Source organism: Populus alba, chromosome 9, assembly GCF_005239225.2.
Source record: "Populus alba chromosome 9, ASM523922v2, whole genome shotgun sequence".
NCBI lineage: Eukaryota > Viridiplantae > Streptophyta > Magnoliopsida > Malpighiales > Salicaceae > Populus > Populus alba.
The window spans coordinates 8,328,707-8,343,433 of record NC_133292.1 but is presented as its reverse complement, the minus strand read 5'-3'; the positions used below and the strand labels follow the sequence as shown (position 1 = coordinate 8,343,433).

General features: G+C 34.4%; 2 protein-coding genes across 2 annotated transcripts; one reads left to right on the top strand and one right to left on the bottom strand.

Annotated features, from left to right (window-relative positions):
• The first annotated feature begins 1,807 nt into the window (after window positions 1-1,807).
• Window positions 1,808-4,981, top strand: LOC118059136 (uncharacterized). The gene is made up of 3 exons (XM_035071972.2): window positions 1,808-2,570; window positions 3,380-3,727; window positions 3,828-4,981. The coding sequence occupies exons 1-3, from the start codon at window positions 2,106-2,108 to the stop codon at window positions 4,449-4,451; spliced, it is 1,437 nt and encodes a 478-aa protein (XP_034927863.1). The 5' UTR covers window positions 1,808-2,105; the 3' UTR covers window positions 4,452-4,981.
• A 7,547-nt stretch (window positions 4,982-12,528) lies between these two features.
• LOC118059135 (uncharacterized) lies at window positions 12,529-14,493 on the bottom strand. The gene is made up of 2 exons (XM_035071971.2): window positions 13,896-14,493; window positions 12,529-12,887 (listed from the first exon to the last, which is right to left on the bottom strand). The coding sequence occupies exons 1-2, from the start codon at window positions 14,403-14,405 to the stop codon at window positions 12,807-12,809; spliced, it is 591 nt and encodes a 196-aa protein (XP_034927862.1). The 5' UTR covers window positions 14,406-14,493; the 3' UTR covers window positions 12,529-12,806.
• Between the last annotated feature and the right edge of the window lie 234 nt (window positions 14,494-14,727).

Genomic DNA, 14,727 nt, shown 5'->3' with positions numbered 1-14,727 from the left:
CAACACCAGAATTATCTGAAAATAAAAAAAAATTAATTTTTTTAAATATTTTTGAAAGATAACCAAGCATAGCTTTATTTATGACCATGCCAACCAAACATTTCGCTCATTCTCTTCCAGGAGGTAAATTTGCCGCTTTGATCTCGTTAGATTAAATTTTAATGACAGCAGCTGCAGCTTACACGTGTCCATGGTTAGACGTTGTTGTTTATTGTAGAAGTAATAAAACAAATGTGAGATTTATAAATTATTTTTCGAACAGATTATATATTTTTTGCCAGGGAAGGTAGTATCGTGTTCGCGTCTAATTGTTTCTCTCAGCACACCACGGGAAAAAAAAAAAAAAAAAAAAAAAACTATCTCGAGTGTGAAACTCCCTACTCTCGCTCATTTTCCACCACGTATCACCATGCAAACCTTCATATTGGCTGCAAATCCTACTGTAGCAGCACTTTTGCTGCTACATTGACGACTTCAGCTACTCTCAGCTGGCGTTTCAACTAGATCGTGTAATTAACTCATTCAATCGTGCAATCAATTTGCGATACTTATTGAACCGGCACTTCAAATTCCGCGCAATCAATTATTGTTCTTTGAATTAATTTCTGGCCAGCGTAGATTTCCTTTAATTTTGAATTATAGACGTTTCTATTCCAAAATAATAATAGCAATCATCAATCAATCATACTCAACCACTTGTCAATACCTCTCCTCTTTTTTTTTTTTCTTTTTTTTTTCCCCAGTGAAAATCTATGATTGGAAATTTCGCAGAGATTTGTTCAAGCTATCGCTATATCCTTATAAACTTATTCCATAAAAATGTTAATATATATATATATATATTGATTAATATGGAATATTCAAATTAACTTATATATACTTTGATTAATTTTATAAATTTTAAAATTAATAATTATATAAATTTCTAGTAATTGTTATATTAACAATTACAATACTTGAATTTAAGATTATGAAAAAAACAAATTTTTTTTATGGTAAACAAGGGTGGCTATATTAACATGGCAAGTCCGTGCCTGCAGCATATCAAAGTAAATTTGCCGATCTGGATTTAAATTGCTGACATGGATAAACATTTGACAAATGACATCATCAATTGCGGGTGATTCACCCATGACACCGTGTACCCTAAGGCACTAATTATTTGCATTGATGAAAGTTCTTTTAAAAAAAAAAAAAAAAAAAAAATAGTGTTTGGACCAAAATTTCCTCCTATCTGCATGCACGATTCTTGATAGAGAAGTTTTTTAAAAAATAAATATTTTTACTAGTTATTTTTATTATATATATATATATATATATTTGTTTTTCTGGTATTTTTTCCTGTTTTAAAAGAATATTTTTTTTATTTTAATTTTTATATTCATCATTATCAGGATTTTACTGTTTTTTTTAATATAAAGAATTGTACTAGTTTTTTTTTTTTGCCAAGGAAGCTCATGAGTGAATATAATAAGTTATATATATATATATATATTGGGTTATAATAGTTTATTGACAATTGAAAGATAGAGTCAAATAAAACTAAATGTTTTAAAAATCCCCTTACAATAACAGTGTTTTTAATCCTTAAAGGTTTTAACTTGTTGCAAATGTTGTTATACTTTGCTTTATTATTTAACACAGAGAAAGCTGTCGTTAGAATTCGGCTTGGCAGATGCAGCAAGAACTTACCAGCCCACTACTCCCAAATTTGGCCTCTACCCGGCAGGGCACCCACCCACGCGACCCCCACTCCTCTCTCTCTCTCTCTCTCTCTCTCTATATATATATATATATATATATAGCACAACCTTTTTCACTCCCTCCCACAACACACCTCTACACAGTTACGCACACACTGTCTGTCCAGTTATCTCCGTCCATCCCCGAACTGTTTTCCCACCATTTTCTCCTTTCTCTCCACCATTCACACACCAGAAAAACATTCCTTTCACTTCTCCCATGAAAAAAACTCATCTCTCTCAACAAACTCTCCTAACTAGTCTCTAACAAAACCAAAAACAATCTCACCTCTTCTTCTTCTTCACTACCAGTCACTCGTATTCTCTATCGCCTCTTTTCTTTTCAATTTTACCCCTACAAAAATGGAAAAAAAACAAGGTTTTTTCTCAGCACTTAAAGAAGAAATAGTCGGAGGATTCTCCCCTTCTCGTTCTCGCTCAAACAGCCCGGCCAAAACTGCTTCATCAATGTCGGGTCTGCTCTACCGGAAAAAACACAGAAAGGACACTTCATCCTACGCCGCACAACCAGAACCGTTGATTGGGAAATCGAGGAGCTCAAGGCCAATGGTAGGGGAAACGTTAACTCCACTAATAGAGGGCCCGGATCCCGATGGAGGGGTAGGTGAGCATAAACGGGCCGGGTCTGGGCCGGGTCTGGGTCAGTGGATGAAAGGGCAGTTATCGAGGACTCCATCTGCTACAAGTTTGGCTTATAAGAGGTCTGATCTGAGGTTATTGCTTGGTGTCATGGGTGCACCATTGGCTCCGGTGCATGTTAACACTTTAGACCCTTTGCCTCACCTTAGCATTAAAGACACCCCCATTGTAAACTCTCTCCCTCTCCCTCGCCCTCGCCCTCTATTTTTTCTTTATTGTCAATAATTTAAAAAGGGTTTTTGTTATGTGCGTGTGTGACTTGTAAGGTTTTTTTATTTTATTTGGTGGGGGGGTGGTAACCAAAATAAAGGTGGAATATTTTTTCAATTTATTAAATACGAACACTGTTTGTTTTGTGGAGAAGGTTAAGTGGAAAGTACTAACTACTAAGTAGAGTTGGGATTGGACCTTGGCTAAGTAAGATTATTAGTTTCGTGGGTTTCTTTTTCTTTTTGGGTTTTAATGTTTTCCTTTTAAGAATGGAGAACGTTATTTTGGGGTGTTTATATCTAGACTAACGGATTTTTTTTTCTTTGTGAACGTAATGGTTTTGTTTGGTGAGATACTGGATACTTAAGAGTTATTGTACTAGTGAATTTTTGTTGGGTTTTTTTATTTGCTTTTTTTGGGTTAATCTTTTGTTTGGTTGCTGAGAAAACAGAGGAAAAGTCACAGAATTAAAAGTTCATAATGTTATGTTACATGTTTTCCTGCTCACGTTATTGAAAAAATGTGATGCTGTAAGGATTTTCTTTTTCTTCCTTTTCCACATAAGTTAAAACTTAAAACTGATGCTTGCATCGTAGTGTGAAATAGGTTGTTGCTAACTGGCAGTGTTAATGTTCGTATTTTCTCCAAATTTGGACATGACTTCATTTCTCTGCTTTATAGCTTGGTGGAAATCGCTCCAATTTTTTTGAAAAATAGAAAAGAGCCACCCTTAATATTTGGTCTTCCATGGGATTGTATTGCTGCAGGAAACTTCCTCTGCTCAATACATATTGCAGCAGTACATGGCAGCTTCTGGTGGGCAGCAGGTGCAGACCTCGATTCGAAATGCATATGCCATGGGAAAGCTTAAGATGATAGTTTCGGAGTCTGAAACACCCACAAGGGTGGTGAAGAACCGCAACGATGCTAGAGGTGTCGAGTCAGGCGGGTTTGTGCTTTGGCAGATGAATCCTGATATGTGGTATGTTGAGCTTGCCGTTGGGGGTGATAAGGTTCGTGCTGGTTGCAATGGCAAACTTGTCTGGAGGCACACGCCTTGGCTTGGTGCACATACTGCCAAAGGTCCTGTTAGACCATTGCGTAGAGCGCTCCAGGTGAAGTTTTTTATGCTACTTCCTCTTGCAAGCTGTGCTTTGGACATTTAGATTTGTTCTAGTAATTGGCTCATCTGTGGACTTGTTTATGCCATTTCAGGGTCTTGATCCAAGAACCACAGCTAGTATGTTTGCAGATGCAAGGTGCATAGGAGAGAAAAACATAAATGGCGAGGACTGCTTTATACTAAAGGTATTGGCTGATCCACAGACTCTGAAAGCTCGGAGTGAAGGCCCGGGCGAGATCATAAGGCATGTTTTGTTTGGCTACTTCAGCCAAAAGACTGGACTTCTGGTTCATATGGAGGATTCACATCTGACCCGCAACCAATCCATTGGCGGGGATGCAGTTTACTGGGAAACGACAATCAATTCATTCCTTGATGATTACAGGCCAGTTGAAGGGATCATGATTGCCCACTCAGGTCGCTCAGCGGTGACTCTTTACAGGTTTGGTGAGGTGGCAATGAGCCATACCAAGACAAAGATGGAGGAAGCTTGGACTATTGAAGAGGTTGCATTCAACGTGCCTGGCCTTTCAGTAGACTGTTTTATACCCCCAGCAGATTTAAAATCAGGGTCCTTTAATGAAGCTTGTGAGCTACCTCATGATGAAGGGGGGAAGAGTGCAATGGCATTAGTAGCACTTCGGGCGAAAGTTGCAGCACTAGATAAATCAGATGATAGCTGTGGAGATAACATGACATGGAAGACGGAGGTCTAATCCAGGGTAGGATTGCATCACTGCAATTGTTTATACTGGTAACCAGCTACAATTGACTAACGGGTTAGGAATTACGAAGTAGGAGTTCAAGTCATTTTTTGGACTTTGGGATCTACCTCTGATAATCTGTAAAATAGAGCATAATCATTCACTGTCTCAAACTGGGGCGCAGACGAATCTTTATACTCTCGATGCAGAACCCAGCGAGGGCGTTGGAGCTCGGTTTTCCAATTAGGGATAGAGCAAACGGAGGTTTTAGTTTTAGTTTACCTTCCATGCCTGGAAGATGGTGGTGAAGCTTTAAAATAGCAGAACAATAACATTCTATACTTCAACTAATTCTATCTTTGAGTGCATACAGCAGTGGCGGTGGAAAGGAAAAAACTGCTTCTGGCTAACACGAGTTTAACGCTAATGTCTATTTTGCTCACTTCTGTTTGTGGGCTTGGTACTCGTCGTGTGGTCGCTTAATTCATATTGAAGGTTCTTGGTTTTGAAGGAAATGGAAATTTTTATATCTGTTGAATGCATGCAAGAGAGACCAGCCAGTTCCTTTACCATTATGTTTTTGTTTTTTGCGGCACTTTTACCAGTGCTGTTGAAAAGGATGTGAACCATGATATTTGTTGATCAACTATCGAATGCTTCATGCATATGAGTGCAGAGATCAACATCACTTCCTTCATCTCAAGTTTTTGGATCTGCACGAAATAAACATTTCAACCTCCCATCGTTTAGAGTTTTATATCTCATTCATCGTGCGATGTACAGGGTTTTTTTTTATTGTTCGGACCTGATTTATTTTTATTATTATTATTATTATTATTAACATGGGTGTTCGGGTCAGTTTGTATGCATCTCGACTAATCTTATAAGCCTTATGTTAACAAAGAGCAACTACAATATTCAAACCTAAAATTATAGAAAAAAACAAATTTTTTAGTTCCAAGTTTTTATTACTAAGTTACCTCTTAGATGGTTAACCTGATTTATTTTTTACTGCTGCTGTTCTGAATATTTCGATTCCTCCGGCTTACCTGATGTTTTAGTGCTCACATTTCTCTTTTCACAGTGGTTGACAGCATCTAGTGGTGACGTTGGAAAGCTCAGCAGCATTATTCCATTGTTTCCTCTCTGTACACTTGACCCCTTCTTGGTGGGGTCTTCGACTTTTTTTAAAGGCAGTGTATTAATTAAGAGCATTTGACCCTTGCATCCAAACCAATTGGCATAAGCCTAGGTTTTTATGCGGGCTTGCATCGTTTGAGGCGAAACCTGTGCATGAAAACATGTCATTACAGCAAGGTACGGGGTAAAAAGTCTCCAAAACCCCATGTGATTTCTTCCCCTTACTTTTGCTTTCTCTTCCTCAACTGCTTTGTTTTGTCATGCCTCATTTTTTTTTCCCTGCCTTTTGCAGACATTGTCTCTTCACATTTTAACAAGGTCGATTTAGCTGTTTATAAAAAAATGAAGCATGTAAATATATATTTTAATTATTTTATAATGTTTTATGTTTTCATTTGATTAGCATGTGTCTTGGCTGAAGATCTGAGGTTCCATTTATGTTAGGAATAATATTTTATTTCATGCTAATAAAAATAGTTCACTCTTTAAAAAAAATATTTTGATGTGTTTTAAAATAAAAATTACTTTTAAAAAATATCTAAAAATAAAAGTTATCACAACCTCAAACAAGTATGATATATGTCTCTTTATGGTTAAGTTTCTAATCGATGGTTTTCTCTTCCATTACTTTAGATAACATTACTTTGGTTATTTAATTTATTTTTCTTTAACTAAATTATACAAAATGAAACATTTTATTTACTATTATGCATTTGTTTCTAGTCTTCTACTAAGATAGAGAATCGATGTGCAATTTCATCTTCTAAATCTCACTATACTATAGGCTAGATTATTTTTTTTAGTATAAAAATATATTCAAACATTGTTACTCTATTTCTAAGAAGTAAATAAACATTGCAACTCAAGTAGGCTCTAACTAGGTCCAATGAGCTATTTTCATTTAATTACATGATGAAAAAATAAGTTAAGACAATAAATGAACTATTTTTTACATGAAAAGGCAATAATAAGAACCTATATGAAAATAACGCTTGCCAAAATAAAATTAAAAAATCATAAAATTTAATTATTAAAAAAATTAAATGTTGGACAACAAGATTGGAAAAGAAAAATAAAAAATAAAAAATAAAAAGCGACCTATGTTCAAGCCAGATTGCATGCCAAGCATGCGACCTAGGTTGCAAGGCAAGAATGACTTTGTATAAACAAATAGAAAAAATTATAATGTTCAATTTCTAACAATCTAATTCTAAAAGAAAAATAACTAAAATGACCAAAAAAAAAAAACACCAACAAACCTAAGCAAGTCTACCAAACCTTATATGTTAGATCATAAGAAAAAAAGTAGCATAATAAAAATATGATGTTCATTTCTCAAACTAATCACGCATTAAAGAATGAAATGAAAAACATCTATACAAAATAACAAAAAAAAATTTAGTAAATTTTAGTTAACATGTCAAACCTATGATCTAAATCATCAAAATGGGCTCACCTCACATAAAGAAAAATAAAAGAAAATCACAAAGCCTAATTTTCCAATAAAACTAATTTCAGGGGATTAAATAAAAATAAAAGAAAATTGGTGTAAAGGATCTAAACAAAAGAATTTAGGTTAACTCTTAAAACACGTTATTTGAATTACACAACTACGATCACTCCATAAAAAAAAATCATGAAACCCAATTTCAAATTAACTCAATATTAAATAATAAAATTTAAAAAAATCTTGAAAAACAACCTAAATAAAAAAATAACAATTAAAATAATAAAAAAATCAATACAAAACAAAATGAAACGACATCTTTTATTTTCTTTGTTGGATTGGTGTGAATCCCTGCAAGGAGAAGATTGGGGGGAAATAAAAAAATATCGCCGCCACCTAACCTCTAACCATTGATTGACATTCGTGTCCTAGTGGACAAAACTCAATGAGAAGCTATTCTAGTTAGATTCTCATCTATTTGTATCAGACTCACACTTAGTTTCTTCTAATCACATGATATTACCAGCACGATTATATTATTGATATTAATAAAACATATCTGAATTAAAAAATTCATAAAAATATGTTTTTTTGTATGAAACGGTTGACCATTCCTTACAATTAAATTAACTGACTAACCGGTTGAGGAAGAGAATTGATAATGATGTTTTTATTATATTGTTAAGCTTCATAAATCCAACTATTTAAATGTCATTGTTATGAAGTACGACAATTATCTTGTTGCACTTAGAAATAAATATCATATTTAAAAATACAATAAAAAAAAAATATAATATATTACTTCACTAATTTTTTTAAAATAATGTTATTATATCAAAAAGGCATTTAATTTTTTCATCAGTTTTATTCCTTCGGCCATTATGTAATCTGGGTCTGCGCAGTGATAAATGATAATGCAGTTAGGCTGCAAACCAGGTAGGCTCAAATGAGAATGATATCTTAGCTACCATAACGTCCTCACCTGTTTTTTTTCTTCAATATTTACAGGTGGAATGTCAAGTCAGCTAATTACTTCAACAACCACGTACGTTTGCTGCGAACTTTGTTTTTGTTTTATATAGTAATAATATTTGGCACGTTCCTCTCGTATTTATATCAAACTTAAAAACATCATCCCAACTATCGAGGCAGTTCTAATGTTGTTATCAAATATATTTTTTTTTATTAAAAAATTTAAAATAAGACTCTGTAATCTGTTTTTAAGATTCTTTATCCATACTCTCAATTAAATTAAATTGCTTTTTTTTAAATAAATAAATAAATTATGTTGTTATATAAAGAATTTAATGGTTTTTTTTTTGATGATGGTGGAGTCCATTATTGTAATCACTAATATTTTTTTTTTTTGAAAAATATAGTTATGGTTGTTTTTTAAAATGTATTTTATAATAAAATATATTAAATTTTTAATAAACATGGTTTATACCGTGTTTCTAAATAAGTATTTTTCCTTCAAAATTAATTTAATTAATATTTTTTTAAAGGTAACGATAATGTCAGAATTTCTTTCAAATATCATGCTTTTTACATTGACAATTTTAAAATATATATTTTTTTTGAACCGTGCTATTTCATCTGTTTTTTTTTTTTTATAAAAAAAATTGTGGTCTTGTTAATTTTTTATAACAGTGCCAGTAAACAGAAATACCCTTCAATCTGCCTGTTTCAGACATGTGTGGTGTCATGATTTTGACGTGTGCTTAATTACAGTTTAGTTAACCAAGGATTTAGACCCTTCAACGAATACAACGATTTTTAGATCCCTCAACAAGTTTAGTTGGCATTGAAGTTGGTTGCGTATAACCTCAACTTCCCTTTTTGCCTGACAAGGAATTACAGAACGGCAGGTAGCTAGGAATTGTGTAGCGTGCTGCCTGGTTTTAAGCGACGTGTGTGTGGGCACACACGTGTGTATTTGGGTAAGTGAGCTTGTTCAATACGGGAAAGGGAGATGAGTCAAGACAGGACGAGTTGAGGGATGGTTGTATGGAAGGTAGTTTTTTATTTTAAAAAATATTAAAATAATATTTTTTATTTTTTAAAATTTATTTTTCAATATTAATGATTCAAAATAATCTGAAAATATCATGGAGAATCTGGATTTTTTATTTTCCAAAAATATTTTAAAAAACTTCTATTATTCATCAAACATTACCATGCAGATCTGGATTTTTTAATTTTCTGGAGAGCTCATGGGAAATGACCTTCAGTGTTATTGAATACTTTGCTTTGACCTTGACAATCCTACAACATGTCTAGTTTAATAACAAGAATCCTACACATGTACCAGAATTTTAGGAAATGTTCTTAAATTTCTTGTGTTTAGCACTTGAAAAAAAATAAAAATAAAATATAAATATGGATAGTGGTGTAAACTGTTAAGAGCTGGGAACTTGCATCTGCGGATAAATAATAATAAAAAAAAAATACTATGAAGGCGGTGTCGGCAAGGGAACCTTCTACTAGATCATGGATCACCAAGAATAGAGGGTTCAGTATTAATGATGAATATTTATTTATTGAGCCTCTGTACTAGTACCCATTCTACAATTAAAATTACTATTCTTTTTTTCTTCTCGCTCTTTTTTTTTTAAAAAAAGAAGTTGATTTGTATCCAAGTTCAAAGACACAATAAGGACCGTTGGATAGCAATAAAATAGCCTTGCTATTAGCGCTAGTCTTTTTTTGGGGACCGCAATGCATAAAACTCGGGTAGCTGTCCTAGCATGCACTCCCACTGAAAATTAAAATTATATCTGTAAAATCTTATGAATGTTTTACAGCTATTGTTTATATTTTCTCGAGTTTAAGAGCAAGCAACGAGTATCTGGTTAAACTTATATTAAAAATATTATTGAACATCAAGATGATAGATAAAGACATGGTGATTTCCACGTGTCAAGGTGGGTCTAAAAAGCACATGTAAACTTAAATAAAAAAAATATTTTAATTATTTAATCAAAACATCACAATTGATGATTTAATATATATATTCAAATCAACTGTACATGTCAATAAAAAACAATTTACATGTCATGTACTTTGAAGATTATTGGATTAATAATTGAATATTCGCACAGGGGCATATAATACTGATATGCCCATACTACTTGAGTCAAGATGGGCTCAATTGACCATTGAAGGATTAGGTATTTTATGGGCCAGTGTATTATCGCCATAGGTGCCCAAAAGCCTGAGCCGTAGTTATGGGCTACGTGGGCCTGGTTTATTTGACCCATATTGAAGCGTTAATTCCAATCCAAAAAAACTGCTTTTCCTATTCTTTTTACTGTTGCAATCTATTTAAGAAACGAAGCCTGGCAACACCATTAGAGATGTCTGGTTCTAATATTCAAGCTTTTATACTATCAAATTGCTCCAAATTTATCTTTCTACCATGATCAACCACTACCATATGGTAAATTTTTAAAATTATTTTATTAAAAAGAGTGATTTATTTAAATAAGATCTATTTGTATTCCATGAACATGTAAAGTGTATTGTGCGAGTAAAAGTTTGACACAAGGCCTTACGAATTTTTAGGACGTAATATGACATTAAAATTGATATTTTTACTTGAAAAAAAACATTTTGTTTTAATTGAAAATATACTTTTCGTATCATATTTTTATAAGAAAAATCTATGCCTATCATGCAAGAATAAAATTAGCCTTTTTGTTTTTTTTTTTGAAAAAGTTTTAAGAGTTTATTTTCTTTAAAAATCATTAATTTCAATGATGGCATCTGGGTTTTTGTGGGTGAATGTGGTTGAAGCTTCTGAAGGCACGACAAAATGCAGTGATTGCTAATGAAAAAGAATTAGATACTGAAAATGAATGCATAGGCCGAATAGGTTGGAGTCTTTTATAGACGAAGCAAATGCAAGGTAACTAAGCCATTTATGACTGACGCTTCTGTTTATATAAAAAAGAAGCCATTTATGATTCTGCAACCGACTCCACAGCTGTAACAGAGGCCGGCGGTTCACTGCTCTTACGGAAACATTTATATTTACAGGTATAACTAAATATAAATCAGATGAGGTGGGTCGGTGGGTGGCATCCTTGGTTTGATTATTTTCGTTTTGATTTGGTTATAAAATAAAATAAATAATCAAATTAAAATTAATTTTTTAAAGATTTTAAAGCACATTAAATTAAAAATCAGTTTCAAACCAACCGTTTTTTATTTAGTTTAATTTCGATTATTTCTTCTTTAATGCCGGGCTCGAGTAAATTTAACCTGGATAGCTAATGTTTTTTTTTTCCCTCTTTCTTACCAACCTTGCACGTAAATTCCTATGGAGATGTGACTTGTGAGGAATTTAGTGTTCAATGAAAATCCTCCAGTCGACCGGAGTATAAAAGTGAAGCTAGGCAAATTAGAGCATCGGTGAGGATAAGAGCGACCAAATAAAAAACAAGATTTTCCCGACTCGATGCACAGACTAGATTTGGAGCAACACATATTATGATGACATTGACCATGGATGGTGGCAGTAGTAAGTCTATACATCATTTACATTTGAAACATAGAAGAAGATGTACGAGTCTCTGTCAAATATTATGACATTCTTGAAGGAAAGAAGAAGAAAAAGTTCACGGTAGAGTAGAAGGAGAGGGGGGGGGTGCTAGTTGGTTATGATGTAGGGTTGGAGGAAAGTTTTATTTTTTTATACTAGGTTTAATTTTGGGTTAAATTGGTTCGGTTTGATCTGATTTTATTAGTTTTAGGATTCTAAAATCAAAACCAAATATTTTTTTTAAAAAAATTTAATTCATTCAATTTTTCTTTTCCTTTTTCAATTAATCTTTTTGATTAATTTTTTCATGATTTTCTCAAGTTAACTTCCTCATTTTTTAATGTCCCCTTTGCAATCTTTAATATATTTTTTTTTTATTAACATGTGTTCAAGTCAGCTTGTAAGTACCTCGTCTAATTCCACAGACCTTGAAGTTAATGACCATGTAAGCCTCTATGATTATCATATAAGAAACTATAAGAGCTCGAACTTGAAATTATAAAAAAAATAAATTTTTAATTTCAAAGTTTTTATAATTGGCCATTCTCCTAGATGATACTGCAACCCTCAATACTTGAAACTTTAAGTAGTTGCTTAGCTGTTGGTTGTGATTTTTCAAGCACGTTACCAAACATAATTGGCTCCATCCCATTGCATAAAATTTGATGGAAAGGTTTTTGGCACAGCTGTGATACTCAACTCCTTTACTAGAAAAGAATTTTGACTTTTAAATAATTGAGTTAATCCAAGTCAAACTATTATTTTTATTAAGATAATATCACTTTATTTTTTCATTTTATGTTTTTTCTTGATACTAATTTAAGCAGTTTGGATCAGGTGAATCAAATTATTAAAATCAGAATCAAATCAATGAAGTTTTATTAGATTAATATCTTGTATTAATTGGAAATGGACAGGCAGAGGAGAGAGAGATGGAGAATACTAAAGGCACAGGCAAATAACGAAGAAGGAGGTATAAAAGAGAGAAAGAGGTAACTATCAACAATCTCAAATACAAAACAACTCCCCTCAGGCAGTCCCCTCGAATACAAAAGCTTCCCTCAAAAATCTCCCCAAAGAATCCAACCGAATGTATAATATATGGCTCAAGTACTGGTAATAAAAGATCTCATCACCGCGCAGGGGCTAAAATGGCAGCCAGTAATATATGTAGACAACAGCAGAAATTATAAAAAAATAAAATAAAATTAAAAACTGAGACACAAAGATGATATGTCTAAGCTAGCAACCAGAATGCTGATCCAAAGACCAAGCTCAGGACCATCTTCTGCACGGACCCCATCTTCTCTACTCCACTCTGCAACAGCACCATTTTTGTGGAAAAAAAGGTTAGAACATTACAGACACAACATTTACAGGCTAAAAACCCACCTACAAAACTAATTGAGCAGTTAATTCGACGATAATGGACCGCAGCTGGACCCAATAAGGCCCAAGGACCAAATGTAAATCGGTGGACCCCCATTGAATGCAACCCAACTTGAGAATTTGGACAGTTATTTGAGCCCAAAACACTTATGTTTTATGTTTTCTATAAGCCCTGCAATTGAGCAGAAGAGGGGTGGTCCTCCCTGCGAAGACAGCACAGGTAGTCCTTGGGAATTGGGATTCTGCGTCTTGCACATACAGCACTTTTTTTTTATTATTATTGTATTTCCCTGCTTTAAAATATAATGGATTCATTTCATTTTCTCACAGGTCACGTGAAACTACCTGATTGGGTCATTGCAAAAACATTTACTCTTGCTTTAAAACCGCTGATTTTTAATCAAATCAGGTCAAACATTGAATTTGCAATCAGATCTGTAAACAACTACTGATTGATTGGTGCACAATTCTTAATCCGAATGTAGTTATATTCACACCGGATAATAACCCCAGCAAGCAGAGGCCAAGACCGAGACCCTAGAGAGGCAGCATCGGGATGACTTAAAACACTAACAACACTCCGGTTTACAATAGCAAACTACACAGTATTTTGTCTGCATTACGCCAGATCCTAACTAAATTAACAACTACTAGCTATGGTACTACCGAACTAGGACATCTAGCAAGTTTTCAAACACAAGATTCAACAATGCAGTTACATTGACTATAAAGAAATTAGCGAGATTAGAAATCTGATATCAAAAAAAAGAGATTAACTGTGCATGGATAAAACTTTTTTTTTTTTTATAGAGCAAATGACTGATCATGTTTGTTTAATTTAAAGGGTATGTACGTTGAACTAAATTAACAGATCACATGAATGCTTAGCAAAATATAATCATACGAGAATATAGATGGGGATCAATAATGGACTTACCACATCGGTTCCAGCGGGTCCAGGAGAGGAAGCACCCAAACTTGGAGCAGGAGCGCCAGTTGGTGGAGATGGAGGACTCAATGCCAGAGGAGATGGAGCTGGAGACTTCAACTTAGGCTTGCTGGGAGCTGGAGCCGGAACAAGAGCTGGTGGAGCTGCCAATGGAGCTGGTGGAGGAACAGCGGGAGGAGGGGTTGCTGGTGGAGGAGTAGCAGGTGGTGGGGTTGCTGGTGGAGGTGTTGCTGGTGGCGGGGTGGCGGGAGGAGGTGTTGCTGGTGGAGGGGTGGCAGGTGGTGGGGCTGAAACTGGAGGAGGGGTAGCTGGAGGTGGAGATTGGGTAACGGGAGGTGGGGCTGAAACTGGTGGAGGAGTGGTTGCTGGTGGTGGGGAAGAAATTGGTGTGGGTGGTGCTGGTGTTGCTGTTGGTGACGTTGCTGGTGCTTGACCAGCAACACCAGCAATCGAAATGCAGATCAAAGAAAGAAGGATGACAGCTTTTTTTAGCATCATTTTGTCTAGTTTTGATACTCTCTCTCTCTCTCTCTCTGCTCTTTGCGTGCAGTCCTGACCAGTGAGGAAATAGAGAAAGGAAGGGAGGATTATAAATAGAGTGGAAGGAAGAAGGTTCGGAAGTTCGAGAGCTATTGGTGGGGCCAATGAGCTACCAAACAGATCTGAGGCGTCGATTATGTTGTTTGATGTGGGACCAGCAGAGCATGTGATTTGGATATGAGATCTGGGTGACACGTCAGTAGCAGCCAGCCAGCCTTTTTTTCTATAAAAAAAAAAGAGAGAAGAATTGTTAGTCACTCTTTTAGTTGTGTATTAATGA